This window comes from Bufo gargarizans, chromosome 4, assembly GCF_014858855.1.
Source record: "Bufo gargarizans isolate SCDJY-AF-19 chromosome 4, ASM1485885v1, whole genome shotgun sequence".
Taxonomy (NCBI): domain Eukaryota; kingdom Metazoa; phylum Chordata; class Amphibia; order Anura; family Bufonidae; genus Bufo; species Bufo gargarizans.
In genome coordinates, this window is record NC_058083.1 from 282,901,881 (window position 1) to 282,918,965 (window position 17,085).

Below are 17,085 nucleotides of genomic sequence, written 5' to 3' on the forward strand. Positions count from 1 at the left end.
AATCCCTAATGCATATAGCCGGTGCCCATAAAAAAAAAAAAAAAAAAAAAAAAAAAAAAAAAAAAATTATATATATATATATATATATATATATATATATAATAACACAAGATAACAGTCACCTGAAGTCCCCACATGTCCCCACCACTGCCTCGTTCCCGGCCTTGCAGGACTAGGAAGTAGCATGATGCCATGATCGCTGCAGCCAATCACAGGTCTCAGCGGTCACACCTGCTTGAATGTGCTGTGATGCACCATACAAGCACATGCAACTGCTGAGGCCTGTGATTGGCCAGAGCAGTCACGGGACCCAGCCTGGTCCTGAGGGGACAGAAGAGACCAAGAACGGGGCAGCAGCATGGGCAGGTTTTTTTTTTTGTTTTTTCATTTGGACTTGCCAGCATGGGCAGGTTTTTTTTTTTGTTTTTTCATTTGGACTTGCCAGCTCCTAGGCCAGTCCACCCCCATTGCTAAAAATTCTTGGACTGTCACTCTGCTCTTCCCACAGAGAACACACAAGTGTGCAAGTGTCCTCCCAATATTAAGATTTGCTGAACTCAACAATGCCTTATGCAAAGGTATTAGAAACAATAAGACAAAAAATACAGGCGTCCCAGATGTGGGCTGTCAAAAACAAAAAAACATATCTACCATCCGGCACATTATTCTATACATAACGTTAAAGAGGCTCTGTCACCAGGATCAACCCTATCTAACCAGACATGCTAGGGCTTATCATAATGATTAAAATGATAGCTTTTAGAGATATATGTGTTTTTATTGAGAAAACTGGAGCGCCCGGAGGCGGGGCTAGATCCTTTGAGCACTGCTATGTAACACCCCCTGTGCTCCGCACACTCTCCCTCCCCGTGATTGACAGGGCTAGACATGCTGAGGGCAGAGCTGTGTGCTAGCAATATCATATCACTATGTACTATAGCTTCACCACACTGTTCAGAAAGCTAATATACATATTACTGCTTTAGTCACAGCCACAATATACCATTAGAAAGACACCAGTAATATGTGTTAGCTGATAAGCATAGAAAAGACATGTTTTTCTATGTGGTAATGCCATAACTTGGTGGTATAGTGCTCTACTAGCATGTAGAGATCCCAGGTTTAAGTCCCAGAAAAGATGTACATTTTCAGGGTTTTTTCCTCTCTTATTTAAAACCATAAGGCTAAACTATAATAAATAATATATAATCATAAGGCCTTACTATATTGAGTTTTTTTTTTTTGCTAAAACCTATTACCTACTTATTCACTATACAATATATATATATATATATATATATATATATATATATATATATATATATATATATATATATATATATATATACACACACATACATATACACACATACATATATACACACACACACTCAATATAATAAGGACATAGACTTTTTATGAGATAAATGTGGACTAAAATATATATATGTATCTGAAGAAAAAAAATTGACATTTCTCCAAAGATTCAAACCTGGGATCTCTACATGCAAAACTAATCACATAACCACCAAGCTATAACATTACCACACAGAAATGTCTGTTTTTGCCATGCTTAGAAGCTAACACATATTACTGGTGTCGTTATAATCTCAAATTGTGCTGATGAATAAAGCAGTAATATCAAGATTAGCTTTTGGAGCAGATCTGTGTGGTGAAGCTATAGTACATAGTGTATATGATATTTGATGCTAGAACACAGCTCTGCCCTCAGCATGTCCAGCCCTGTCAATCACAGGGAGGGAGAGTGTGTAGAGCACAGGGGGTGTTACATAGCAGTGCTCAGACGATTCAGCCCCACCTCTGGGTGCTCCAATTGCTCATTTGCGTATGAATAAAAACGCTGATATCTCTGCAACTGTTTATTATACAGACAAAAGAAAGGTATAGTTTTAATCAGCATGATGAGCCCTACCAGGTAGTATGTCTGGTTTACCAGGGTTGATCCTGGTGAGCCTCTCTAACTTCTTTTGTATTTGGTTTTCTGTCCTCTGAACTTGGGTGTCTCTCATCATGATGTCTCTCATCATTTCGCCCGTGGGATCGGCCTGAGGAAGCACGATTCCCACGCGCGAAACGGCCATCGCCGCTTGCAACATTGTGTCCGCCCCTGGATCCTTCATGCTGTCTTCTAAGGAAGTCTGAATAAAGAAGTAATCAGTATTCCGGTGAGTGCTGCAACTTTGTTACATCTTCTCTTCGCATTGTGACCTACAGTCTGCATCCTTGTTTTGCTGAGCACCACACAGTGAAGCATATTATACCGCATTTACGGTTATTCAACTACTGACGGCAATACCAGTGGAAGCAGTGCCGCCGTGTTTCTATATCTCTCTCTCTCTCTCCCCCTTTGCATGTCTTAGGATACAGCCACAATGGCAGATTTTTGGCAGCGGGTCTGTTACGGATATAACCCAAAGCGTATTCATCCCTTGTGGATATACCCTTATAGTCTGATAATAGGCCAATCACATAATACAGTCGCCATTTATTATTAGAGCCAGCGTTATAGCAGTCATTCTGATGCAGTATTCTAGCAGGCGTGCCATCACATACCTGTGCTGATCAGCCATTACCATCGGCATCAAGGTGTAAACAGCAGTTTCATTATCTAAAATACACAACAAAGCATTTCATATCAATCATTAATAATATAGAATTACTACAGGATAAAAACAAATATTTTATATTATTGATGTACACACACACACACACACTTCATGACGGACACACGCGAGGTATACAGGTACCACTTCATGACGGACACACGCGAGGTATACAGGTACCACTTCATGACGGACACACGCGAGGTATACAGGTACCACTTCATGACGGACACACGCGAGGTATACAGGTACCACTTCATGACGGACACACGCGAGGTATACAGGTACCACTTCATGACGGACACACGCGAGGTATACAGGTACCACTTCATGACGGACACACGCGAGGTATACAGGTACTTCATGATGGACACACATGAGGTATACAGTCAGCCAGTCCCCTTCCCATGACATAATTGCATTACCTTCCGGCAGCTCCACGGTGCGGGCTCGGCGCAGGGATCGGGTCAGACGATTGAGCTGCTCCATGGCTCTCTCCATACTATGGGAGCGCAGCCCCCACTAGATGACCCGTCTCCAGCGTCCCCGACACAAGACAGTGCACAGGTAAGGAGGAAGTGCCGGCGCAGGTCAGGTGTCACACCTGGGGCACGGCTGCGCTGTCACTCACGGGACAGTAGAGGGAGCCACCACCAGCGCTGCTCCTCCAGTCCATCCTGCCGTGTGAAGAACACACCATGAGCCGTGCAGCTTCCGACCTGCGCCGTCCTCAGCTCCCGAGGATCTACTGGGAACCGTAGTCCACAAGAGTCAGCACAGGGGGCGCCTCCTGCCTCTCCGGACTACATTACCCACAAGCTACCGCGAGCCACGGTTACTAAGGCTGGTCCTGAAATGTTTATCTGGTGAGCTGTTCTGTGATTAGTCAATAGGGTGCATCAGCAGAGGGGTGGGCGCGGCTTCCTGCTGACTGGGGGTCGGCGGAGCTACCATGTGGTCTTTGTGGAGCCAGTGGACGTCAGATGAGGTGGCAGCACTGAATGAGAGGTGCCCGTCCTCACAGGCTACAATTCCTGACGTGAACCCCCTCAGGAACCAGACAATTTTGCCAAAGTTTTACATTTTTCCTACCTGTCTTCCAAGAGCCATAACGTTTTTATTACATCGCTGTATGAGGGCTTGCATTGTAGTTGTTCAGGGCATGTAAACTCTGCCCCAGGATGCCCCAAAACCACCCATAGTGTTGAGCGAACTTGTCGGGTTCGGGTTATCGAAGAATCGCGTTATGGATTCTAAATTCCGTTATGGTCCGTGGTAGTGGAATCCATAACGCGATTCTTCGATAACCCGAACTTAAAACACAAGTTCGCTAAACACTACCCACCTGTTTTGCTTTCGGACAGCCTGAATGACTTGCTGTGATTGTCTTTGAAAATGAATTTTGGTTTTAATTTTTTTATTTTTATGCAGAACAGGTTTTACTTTTTACAGGTGTTGTCCAGGTTCGGGGCTGAACCCGGATATAAGCTATTCTTTATTCTTTTACTACCCCATTTCCCTTCTCCGATGCTCCCCCTTTCACGTTGCATTGCGCAGCACAAGTTCTGTTTGTTTACTGCCGGTGACGTACCAGGCTTCACATCACTATGCCAGGCGGAGACTTCACCGGCACAGATGAGCGGTTTAGAACGCTGCCCTTGGCTTTTTTGGAGGCGGGTGCTATGCTGTACTTTGAGCCAGCTCATCTGTGCCAGTGACGTCACCGGACTCATTGCTAGGTGGAAGTCTCCGCCTAGCATAGTGAGGAGAAGCCCGATATATAACCGGCAGTAAACAGACCTTGTGATGCAGAGTGACAAGGAAATACTTCAGGGCTCCACTCACTTATAACTGAACCCGGACAACCCCTTTAATGTTCTATAGAACGTATTGTGAAATTGTAAAAAGAATTGTGTAATTTATTATGCGGTAAAAATGCCCAGGCTAAGAAATACTAGAAGTAAAACAAACAGAGGCGCACCATAGGTAAGTACTGATTGGTGGCTCACCTCACCCCAGTGTAGAGATGTAGATAAATCCCATCTGTTGGGTCCATCTGCTGCCGCTGCCAGGATGCCTCCAGATAAAGAAGCCCAGCCTCCCAGAAGGAGGAAACAGCATTCGCATAAGGCCTCTTTCACACTACCGTGAGGCTATTTCAGTATTTTGCGGTCTGTTTTTCACGGATCCATTGTTTCGGTTCCGTTTTTCCGTATGGCATATACAGTATACAGTAATCACATAGAACAAATTGGGCTGGGCATAACATTTTCAATAGATGGTTCTTCAAAAAACGGAACGGATACGGAAGACATACGGATGCATTTCTGTATGCATTCCGTTTTTTTTCCGAACCCATAGACTTTAAAGGGGTATTATCATCTTAATGATCACTGTTAAATCTGTTAATGATTTAACAGTGATCATTTTTCTAAATATATTTCATTAACAAATCCACACCCATTAGAAAAAAATAAACCTATACTTACCTGACTGTTGTCTTCCGTCTCCCCTGGTTACGGCCGCCGCTTTTCTCAGGAATCGCGGTGGCCGCGCGTGCGCAGACGACTTATTTTCTTCTCCCGGCTGGCCGCGCGTGCAGTGTCCCAGGGGGTCAGTAGTGTATGCTGGGCTTAGTAGTGCAGATTAACCCACTAACCTGGGATCCACTGTCGTCTTCAAATCTGGGCACATACTGGAACAGGCAGGTATTCAATGTTCGTGACGCCAGTGTCAATTAAACGGTGACACGCCGTGTATAGTAATGTAGAAGAATGAAGCAACCACGGGATAGCCAACCAAAAACAGGAACTTTACTGAATGTCAGTGATTATAATACATGGACGCAGTTGGAAGCGCAGTTCCATGAAAGACAGTTGGTTTCTATTTGAATACAGCTGGTTCTTAGAAGTACAGAATGGCCGGTTTTAGCAATGTTCTTTACAGAGTGTTGATTACAGGAGATGCAGTACAGGCGGCTTGCACACTATTCCTGACTGGTCCTGCCACATGTGAATTATTCTCCAAGGTCCAATGCCCTATCTCTGGCTTATCCTTGAAGCTATCCTTATTGAGTACCTCCTCTGTTATCTTGAGTACCTCTTGCTTTATCAGATTGGCCTCTGTGGTATTCTGTGTCCCGGCTGGTTGCTTATGATGTTTCAGATAAAACGGATGATGACTCAGGAGGGGAACCTTCTCCTTGGATCCGGAACCCGGTTACAGGGCCTATACTACCCTCTCCTAGTCGGCAGGCTTCAGGCCTGCTCTGCTCTCACAGGCCCATAGCCTGGCCTTGACTCAGACACATGATCATCTCTGACTCCTTTTCCCACTGTCTGCCTGCTTACTACTTCCTGACTGGGCCTTATATAAACTAGGGTTCCCTAGCTCCCTCTAGTGACTCAGAGCTGGAATGACACCCTAGCCGGCCTGCACATGCACATTTCACAGTAACAGGAAGTACATAGCATTACATTGACAAGATGTTTTATACCAACCTCCCCATAAATACAGGGGGAACGACAGTACCCAAGTGACCCTTCTGTAGTGACGGGGTATTACTCTCCCGTACACTACATACCCTGCTGCTTTAAGCTGAGTACGACCTCGTACTCCATCAGGGCCCGCCCAACTGGAATCATGACCTGAAATAGAGAAAGACACATGCATGCATACATATATGTCATTTACACTCTTATCAGACCCAATTGGCAAAGGTGAAGTGCGGTGACAAGGGGCGTCGTTCTCTTCTTCTCAGGATAGTGATTGGAACGGGGGCGCTGACCTGGCACAGCGGATGTTTAAAAAACCAGGATAGTCCATGACAATAAATAAGTCCATAATAAAATCAACCAATCAACCTCTCAGAGGCTTGCACATAGGAAGTCCATCTCTGGGCACATAGACGTGAATAAAAAAACGGTTATTAACCACTTCAGCCCCGCTAGGTGAAACCCCCTTCATGACCAGGCCACTTTTTACACTTCGGCACTACACTCCTTTCACCGTTTATCGCTCGGTCATGCAACTTACCACCCAAATGAATTTTACCTCCTTTTCTTCTCACTAATGGAGCTTTCATTTGGTGGTATTTTATTGCTGCTGACATTTTTACTTTTTTTGTTATTAATCAAAATGTAACGATTTTTTTGCAAAAAAATGACATTTTTCACTTTCAGCTGTGAAATTTTGCAAAAAAACCGACATCCATATATAAATTTTTCGCTAAATTTATAGTTCTACATGTCTTTGATAAAAAAAAAATGTTTGGGCAAAAAAAAAATGGTTTGGGTAAAAGTTATAGCATTTACAAACTATGGTACAAAAATGTGAATTTCCGCTTTTTGAAACGGCTCTGATTTTCTGAGCACCTGTCATGTTTCCTGAGGTTCTACAATGCCCAAACAGTAGAAAAACCCCACAAATGACCCCATTTCGGAAAGTAGACACCCTAAGGTATTCGCTGATGGGCATAGTGAGTTCATAGAACTTTTTATTTTTTGTCACAAGTTAGCGGAAAATGATGATGATTTTTTTTATTTTTTTTTTCTTACAAAGTCTCATATTCCACTAACTTGCGACAAAAAATAAAAATTTCTAGGAACTCACCATGCCCCTCACAGAATACCTTGAGGTGTCTTCTTTCCAAAATGGGGTCACTTGTGGGGTAGTTATACTGCCCTGGCAATTTAGGGGCCCAAATGTGTGAGAAGAACTTTGCAATCAAAATGTGTAAGAAATGACCGGTGAAATCCGAAAGGTGCACTTTGGAATATGTGCCCCTTTGCCCACCTTGGCAGCAAAAAAGTGTCACACATGTGGTATCGCCGTACTCAGGAGAAGTTGGGGAATGTGTTTTGGGGTGTCATTTTACATATACCCATGCTGGGTGAGAGAAATATCTTGGCAAAAGACAACTTTTCCCATTTTTTTATACAAAGTTGGCATTTGACCAAGATATTTTTCTCACCCAGCATGGGTATATGTAAAATGACACCCCAAAACACATTCCCCAACTTCTCCTGAGTACGGCGATACCAGATGTGTCACACTTTTTTGCTGCCAAGGTGGGCAAAGGGGCACATATTCCAAAGTGCACCTTTCGGATTTTGCAGGCCATGTTTTACACATTTTGATTGCAAGGTACTTCTCACACATTTGGGCCCCTAAATTGCCAGGGCAGTATAACTACGCCACAAGTGACCCCATTTTGGAAAGAAGACACCCTAAGGTATTCCGTGAGGGGCACTGCGAGTTCCTAGAATTTTTTATTTTTTGTCACAAGTTAGCGGAAAATGATGATTTTTTTTTTTTTCTCTTTTTTCCTTACAAAGTCTCATATTCCACTAACTTGCGACAAAAAATAAAAATTTCTAGGAACTCGCCATGCCCCTCACGGAATACCTTGGGGTGTCTTCTTTCCAAAATGGGGTCACTTGTGGCGTAGTTATACTGCCCTGGCAATTTAGGGGCCCAAATGTGTGAGAAGAACTTTGCAATCAAAATCTGTAAAAAATGACCGGTGAAATCCGAAAGGTGCACTTTGGAATATGTGCCCCTTTGCCCACCTTGGCATCAAAAAAGTGTGACACATCTGGTATCGCCGTACTCAGGAGAAGTTGGGGAATGTGTTTTGGGGGGTCATTTTACATATACCCATGCTGGGTGAGAGAAATATCTTGGGAAAAGACAACTTTTCCCATTTTTTTATACAAAGTTGGCATTTGACCAAGATATTTTTCTCACCCAGCATGGGTATATGTAAAATGACACCCCAAAACACATTCCCCAACTTCTCCTGAGTACGGCGATACCAGATGTGTGACACTTTTTTGCTGCCAAGGTGGGCAAAGGGGCACATATTCCAAAGTGCACCTTTCGGATTTTGTAGGGCATTTTTTACACATTTTGATTGCAAAGTTCTTCTCACACATTTGGGCCCCTAAATTGCCAGGGCAGTATAACTACGCCACAAGTGACCCCATTTTGGAAAGAAGACACCCCAAGGTATTCCGTGAGGGGCACGGCGAGTTCCTAGAATTTTTTATTTTTTGTCGCAAGTTAGTGGAATATGAGACTTTGTAAGGAAAAAAGAAAAAAAATGAAAAATCATCATTTTCCGCTAAATTGTGACAAAAAATAAAAAATTCTAGGAACTCGCCGTGCCCCCCACGGAATACCTTGGGGTGTCTTCTTTCCAAAATGGGGTCACTTGTGGCGTAGTTATACTGCCCTGGCAATTTAGGGGCCCAAATGTGTGAGAAGTACCTTGCAATCAAAATGTGTAAAAAATGGCCTGCGAAATCCGAAAGGTGCCCCTTTGCCCACCTTGGCTGCAAAAAAGTGTCACACATCTGGTATCGCCGTACTCAGGAGAAGTTGGGCAATGTGTTTTGGGGGGTCATTTTACATATACCCATGCTGCGTGAGAGAAATATCTTGGCAAAAGACAACTTTTCCCATTTTTTTATACAAAGTTGGCATTTGACCAAGATATTTTTCTCACCCAGCATGGGTATATGTAAAATGACACCCCAAAACACATTCCCCAACTTCTCCTGAGTACGGCGATACCACATGTGTGACACTTTTTTGCAGCCTAGATGCGCAAAGGGGCCCAAATTCCTTTTAGGAGGGCATTTTTAGACATTTGGATCCCAGACTTCTTCTCACGCTTTCGGGCCCCTAAAAAGCCAGGGAAGTATAAATACCCCACATGTGACCCCACTTTGGAAAGAAGACACCCCAAGGTATTCAATGAGGGGCATGGCGAGTTCCTAGAATTTTTTTTTTTTTGCATAAGTTAGCGGATATTGATTTTTTTTTGTTTTTTTTCTCACAAAGTCTCACTTTCCGCTAACTTAGGACAAAAATTTCAATCTTTCATGGACTCAATATGCCCCTCACGGAATACCTTGGGGTGTCTTCTTTCCGAAATGGGGTCACATGTGGGGTATTTATACTGCCCTGGCTTTTTAGGGGCCCTAAAGCGTGAGAAGAAGTCTGGAATATAAATGTCTAAAAATGTTTACGCATTTGGATTCCGTGAGGGGTATGGTGCGTCCATGTGAGATTTTATTTTTTGACACAAGTTAGTGGAATATGAGACTTAGTAGGAAAAAAAAAAAAAAAAAAAAAAAAAAAAATGTCCGCTAACTTGTGCCAAAAAAATGGCTGAATGGAGCCTTACCAGGGGGGGAGTGATCAATGACAGGGGGGTGATCAATGACAGGGGGGTGATCACCCATATAGACTCCCTGATCACCCCCCTGTCACTGATCACCCCCCCTGTAAGGCTCCATTCAGACATCCGCATGATTTTTTACGGATCCATGGATACATGGATCGGATCCACAGAACGCATGCGGACGTCTGAATGGAGCCTTACAGGGGGGTTATCAATGACAGGGGGTGATCAGGGTAATCAGGGTGATCACCCCCCTGTCACTGATCACCCCCCCTGTAAGGCTCCATTCAGACATCCGCATGATTTTTTACGGATCCATGGATACATGGATCGGATCCACAGAACGCATGCGGACGTCTGAATGGAGCCTTACAGGGGGGTGATCAATGACAGGGGGTGATTAGGGTAATCAGGGTGATCACCCCCCTGTCACTGATCACCCCCCCTGTAAGGCTCCATTCAGACATCCGCATGATTTTTTACGGATCCATGGATACATGGATCGGATCCACAGAACGCATGCGGACGTCTGAATGGAGCCTTACAGGGGGGTTATCAATGACAGGGGGTGATCAGAGTAATCAGGGTGATCACCCCCCTGTCACTGATCACCCCCCAGTAAGGCTCCATTCAGACATCCGCATGATTTTTTACGGATCCATGGATACATGGATCGGATCCACAGAACGCATGCGGACGTCTGAATGGAGCCTTACAGGGGGGTTATCAATGACAGGGGGTGATCAGGGTGATCACCCCCCTGTCACTGATCACCCCCCCTGTAAGGCTCCATTCAGACATCCGCATGATTTTTTACGGATCCATGGATACATGGATCGGATCCACAGAACGCATGCGGACGTCTGAATGGAGCCTTACAGGGGGGTTATCAATGACAGGGGGTGATCAGGGTAATCAGGGTGATCACCCCCCTGTCACTGATCACCCCCCCTGTAAGGCTCCATTCAGACATCCGCATGATTTTTTACGGATCCATGGATACATGGATCGGATCCACAGAACGCATGCGGACGTCTGAATGGAGCCTTACAGGGGGGTTATCAATGACAGGGGGTGATCAGGGTAATCAGGGTGATCACCCCCCTGTCACTGATCACCCCCCTGTAAGGCTCCATTCAGACGTCCGCATGATTTTTACGGATCCATGGATACATGGATTGGATCCGTAAAAATCGTGCGGACGTCTGAATGGAGCCTGACAGGGGGGTGATCAATGACAGGGGGGTGATCAATGACAGGGGGTGATCAGGGAGTGTATATGGGTGATCACCCGCCTGTCATTGATCACCCCCCTGTAAGGCTCCATTCAGACGTCCGCATGATTTTTACGGATCCATGGATGCATGGATCGGATCTGTAAAAATCATGCGGACGTCTGAACGGAGCCTGACAGGGGGGTGATCAATGACAGGGCGGTGATCAATGACAGGGGGGTGATCAGGGAGTTTATATGGGGTGATCAGGGGTTTATAAGGGGTTAATAAGTGACGGGGGGGTGTAGTGTAGTGTAGTGTGGTGTTTGGTGGGACTGTACTGACCTACCTGTGTCCTCTGGTGGTCGATCCTAACAAAAGGGACCACCAGAGGACCAGGTAGGAGGTATATTAGACGCTGTTATGAAAACAGCGTCTAATATACCTGTTAGGGGTTAAAAAATTCGGATCTCCAGCCTGCCAGCGAGCGATCGCCGCTGGCAGGCTGGAGATCCACTCGCTTACCTTCCGTTCCTGTGAGCGCGCGGGCCATGTTATCCTGGCAAGTCCTGCTTACCCTTTAAAATAGTGCTGACATAAAAATGTCTTTTCAACCTGAAATGGGGGTAAAAAGGGAAAAACAGTGCAAACTAAGGCACAACTGGGATTTTAGCAGCAGGCCGGATGTCTCAAACACAACATGGGCAGCTGGAAGCAGTGGTATACAGTGGCACCATCATTCGGTTAGAATGCCACCGGCCGTGTATAACTGGCAGCAAGCTTGACCAACTCTGCCAAACGGAGGGACAAAACGGCCATTATAGAGACAGACATGTAGAAAGGACTACTCACAGACGAGTGTCATACTCCTCCTCTGATGAAGAGTCGATGAACGGATCTTGCAGCAACTGTTCTGGTAAGGCCGGCCACATCTGGAATCCATCTCCTCTGACGATCTTTAAAGGGGGAGGCTTGTCCTTCATTGCCTCCATTTCTGCATCCGTCCTGGGAAACGGGATCCACTGCACGCATCCTGCGTACCCGAGGTCCTCTACCCAGTAAACTCTTTTGCGTAGAGCCTCTATGTCAGCCTTGGTGCAGGTCATTGGGGCTACCGGAGGTCCGGTGACAGTGGCCTCTGGGGTAACGGTGGCAGCCGCTGCTTGACGTCGGGCCTCTGCACATTCTTCCGCCCGCTGGCAGCTGTCCAGCCTCTCTCTCTCTTCTTCTCGCCTCACCGCATCGGGAGGGGGGTATGGTTCCTCTGGCCCCTGCAAGATGATAGGCTCCCAGAAGACATGGCTGCTTAAATATATCTGACTGTGCCGGTGAGTGGTTCGGGCCGGCCCATCTTTCGGTTCCTCGGCCTCACTCGGGTTTATTTCCTCTTTCTCTGGGTCCCAAGTCTCAGCCGGCGCCTTCGGGCGAGTGACGGCGGTAGCGTAGGGGCCCCGTAAGCTTTCGGCTGGTGTATATTCCACTATCTCTCCCATGGTTAAAGTGTGAAGATGCTCCGGGAGGTAGTGACGCTTCACCGACCGCCGGTTAACATAAAAGTCCCGGCCAGTTCCCAACTCCTGGATGAACCCGTATCCCCTCTCCTTATCAAAGGCCACCACGATCCCGCGGCGCCTTTCCAGCTGGGGCTTACCCGGGAAGGAGTCCCCTTGGATGGACTTGGCCATTTCCTCGAACCTCTTTTTCCGGCTGGTGTTTTTCTTAGCCACCGCGGCTTTCAATTCGGCCATGATAGTCGGCCACTGCGCGTGCCGGCGACGGATCGGTGGGGACCGGGGACGGGTTATGCTCAAATCCATGGCTTGTTCCCAAGAGGTGGCCGTCCAGGCTAGAGGGTCCCATGCCTCTAACTCGGGATAGTCCGGTGGAGTGGCGCCCCACTCACACGTGGTCTCAACTTCCAGCTCCTCAGCGCACGCCATCTCTTCTCTCACTGGGTGCAGAGTCGACACTGGCTCCTCCCACACACTGGGCCGGTCTACCTCCATCTGAGGCCCGCCTCCCAGGCGTAACTCTTCAGGGAAGTCAGCCGCATCATCACTTCTCAAGGTGGGTGGCGCTCCAGGACAATCTCCTCCTCCTTCTTGGAGGGTTTGGGCGGCAAATATTCGCGCCTCTGTGCATCGTGATGGCGCAGTAAAAAGCCTCATGGCGTCGGCGGCCATTTTAGATGTCCTGATGCTGCAATTCAATGACAGCAAGCAGGTTGATGAAAAGTCCAATAAATCACAGTCCATAAATACGATTTTCTCTCTGGGGGTAGCGCAACACAGTACAGCGTCTCTGATTCCTCCCAGGCACAATTGTAATCCACAGGTTTAGAAATAAAGGTTACAGTCCTTGCAATACGGTGGTGGAATAGTTAAAGCACATAGTTCACACTTCTCTGCACTTCAGAAGTATGCGGATCCTGTTCGTGACGCCAAAAAGAGCGAAGCAGTGTCCCAGGGGGTCAGTAGTGTATGCTGGGCTTAGTAGTGCAGATTAACCCACTAACCTGGGATCCACTGTCGTCTTCAAATCTGGGCACATACTGGAACAGGCAGGTATTCAATGTTCGTGACGCCAGTGTCAATTAAACGGTGACACGCCGTGTATAGTAATGTAGAAGAATGAAGCAACCACGGGATAGCCAACCAAAACTGGAACTTTACTGAATGTCAGTGATTATAATACATGGACGCAGTTGGAAGCGCAGTTCCATGAAAGACAGTTGGTTTCTATTTGAATACAGCTGGTTCTTAGAAGTACAGAATGGCCGGTTTTAGCAATGTTCTTTACAGAGTGTTGATTACAGGAGATGCAGTACAGGCGGCTTGCACACTATTCCTGACTGGTCCTGCCACATGTGAATTATTCTCCAAGGTCCAATGCCCTATCTCTGGCTTATCCTTGAAGCTATCCTTATTGAGTACCTCCTCTGTTATCTTGAGTACCTCTTGCTTTATCAGATTGGCCTCTGTGGTATTCTGTGTCCCGGCTGGTTGCTTATGATGTTTCAGATAAAACGGATGATGACTCAGGAGGGGAACCTTCTCCTTGGATCCGGAACCCGGTTACAGGGCCTATACTACCCTCTCCTAGTCGGCAGGCTTCAGGCCTGCTCTGCTCTCACAGGCCCATAGCCTGGCCTTGACTCAGACACAGGATCATCTCTGACTCCTTTTCCCACTGTCTGCCTGCTTACTACTTCCTGACTGGGCCTTATATAAACTAGGGTTCCCTAGCTCCCTCTAGTGACTCAGAGCTGGAATGACACCCTAGCCGGCCTGCACATGCACATTTCACAGTAACAGGAAGTACATAGCATTACATTGACAAGATGTTTTATACCAACCTCCCCATAAATACAGGGGGAACGACAGTACCCAAGTGACCCTTCTGTAGTGACGGGGTATTACTCTCCCGTACACTACACGCGCTGTACTGAACGTGCACGCTGAGTCCGCGCATGCGCCCTAGTGCCTTTTTCCTGGCAAGTATACTATACTGGCCAGGAAGAAGTCACCAGGGCGCATGCGCGAACTCGGCGTGCGAGTTCAGTACAGCGCGCGGCCCGGCCGGGAGAAGCCATCAATGAAGATGGAGCCCGCCCCCTGCCGAAACCAGGAAGTGGACGGCGCGCCGGAGCAGGTAAGTATGAATCTGCGTCTTGAGAAAACCCCTTTAATGAAGCCACGGAACGTGATTTGCGGCCAAATATATGACATGTAAACCTAAAGTGTTGTTAAACAAACAACCAATGAACGCCCAATATATTCAAAAAATATATACTTTATTTCATAATAAACAGATCATGATTATTCAGGTATTAGAGATAACAAAAAAAGTTTGAAGAGTCAGCAAAAAACCTGGATGCCGCAGTCCTCCGGCAATTGTGTCTCTGTAGCCCGCCAAAAAGATGGAACACCTATCAGGTGTGTATATATTTTGCAGTACGGTGATTCGCAGGACAGTGGTATACAATACTAACCACTAAAATATAGTAACTGTCATCATCACTCTAATGCATAGCCCCTAGTTGAGTCTCAGGCACTGGATCTTGATAATACACAAATGAAAACATAAGCAGAGTAATGTCTATATAGAATACTCAAATAAGTGAGACCCCATGCACCAAACCTTCAAATGAAGGCTATGAACAGAGCTCATAGGCACCTGATGGAGAGTTACAACATACCACAAGACATGATGGAGGGCAGAAACAGCAGGCACAGGACAGGCTGGAAAACCTTGACGTGCGTTTCGCCTCAGCTTCGTCAGACATCTAATGTACCTGTGTGAGAAATGTCATGATTGTAAATGCGACGGTGCGGATTCCTTTAGCGGACATACACACACATACACTCAGCTACAGGCGCCATTTTAACCAAACATAGCAGTCTAATTTTTAAGTTCAGAATGTTATGTATTTAGTTATGTATTATTTGGCATTAATGGCAGCCAAGCTAAACCCGGGGGGTATCCAGAGAGGGGTTCACCCAGCTTTCACTCTCAGCTGTGTACTTACATCTAAAAGAAACAGGTCACACCTTTGAAGACAGTCAAGTACGTGTTTTGGATAAGGAGGCCGATTGGTACAAACGAGGCGTGAAGGAGCCCATCTACGTAAAAATGGAGAAGCCAAGCTTGAATAGAGGCGGCGGGGTTAGACATCTATTGTCTGCCACATACAATGCTGTCTTGACACCTTTTTCTGGGAAGTCTTTATCACCTACTGACGCCAATTAGGATAATGGAATCAACACCTTTGACCCAATGCTGGGTCTAATTACCAGATGTGGATTCAGTTACATATTTATTCCCAGATAATTTTTGTACAATCACTCAGAATTGAGAAAGCTCGTTGGAAGAACGAGTGAAACGTTTTCAAGAAATCTACAGTACGTCCAGTTGCCTTGATTTATTCTTTACCGATATTGTTGACCAAGAGGTCAAGGCAGAATAACACTAAAATCAGAGGCGTTAAAGAAGAGCTTTCTCAGTTACCAGTCTTCAACTACGTCGACAGTTTTAACCAGTTACCTCCATGACAAGTCAAATATAATTGGGGCTTCCTCCTCAAGCTTATGTCCAGAAATGCCAGCTCTTATGTCGTTCTTACTCCAAAAGACACCCTCACCTACGTAGATACGTAGGTGGAATTTGGTGCATTACCTCTATAAGAATGTCCTACTGGGCAACCCAGATGTCAAGACTGGTGTACCACCTGATCGTGCTTAACATCACTGTTTGTTTCCTTTCAGGTACCTTCACGTGCTAGCAGTCAAGAGTTCTAATGCTCACTTTTCTCCTCCTAATGTTATAAATGCAGTGCCCTAGTAGCAGCATGGGCTTTTTTGATGGTTTATTCCTTTTTATTATGGTTTATGTTGTTTGTTTTACTCTTGCTTCTAGTCCTAAATTACGCACTGGGGCCCTGTGGGCATACTTTTATACAGCGTACATTATGGGCAATACTGAGTGTTTTCACAGCTTTTTTCACTAGCTTATTATGGCTATTAGCATCATAATCCCCCTAAGTGTTCTCATATAAAATTCCATCATGTGTTTTGTACTTCCGCTCCCACTAAACACAGTGGAGTCTTGATTAAGGATACAGTGTCATTTAGTTCCCATTTTACACATTTTACAGCAAACCCTTATTGTAGATTCCTCATTATGACGTGTGAAATCAACAATAAGTGGTATATTTAAAGGGGTTGTCTCACTTCAGCAAATAGCATTTATCACGTAGATGAAGTTAAAACAAGACACTAATGTATTGTGATTGTCCATATTGCTTCCTTTGCTGGCTGGATTCATTTTTCCATCACATTATACACTGCTCGTTTCCATGGTTACGATCACCCTGCAATCCAGCACCGGTGGCCCTACTTGCACACTATAGGAAAAAGCACCAGCCAGGGGCATCTCTGACAAAGCTTTTCGAAGCGAAACCCGGGTCGGCTGTATGCAATTTTATACTGCTTGTCTTCTATTCACTTTTGTGAGTATAATAAATACTGTTATTCCGTTTATGTGATGGTATTTCACTATT

At 45.7% G+C, this 17,085-nt stretch overlaps 1 protein-coding gene across 4 annotated transcripts in view; it reads right to left on the reverse strand.

Moving 5' to 3' along the window:
- The window catches only part of HACE1 (HECT domain and ankyrin repeat containing E3 ubiquitin protein ligase 1), a 99,566-nt gene extending 96,155 nt beyond the window's left edge, over positions 1–3,411 (reverse strand). For 2 of the 4 annotated variants that reach the window (XM_044289566.1, XM_044289565.1), the window contains exons 1-2: positions 3,050–3,409; positions 2,575–2,629 (exon numbers count right to left, since the gene is read on the reverse strand). In XM_044289566.1, the coding sequence (XP_044145501.1) occupies positions 2,575–2,629; positions 3,050–3,125 (131 nt within the window). In that variant the 5' untranslated portion in view covers positions 3,126–3,409. Of the gene's footprint in view, positions 1–2,574; positions 2,630–3,049 lie in introns of those variants that run through there. The other 2 variants (XR_006388640.1, XM_044289567.1) reach the window with 2 other exon arrangements.
- Positions 3,412–17,085: the final 13,674 nt, after the last annotated feature.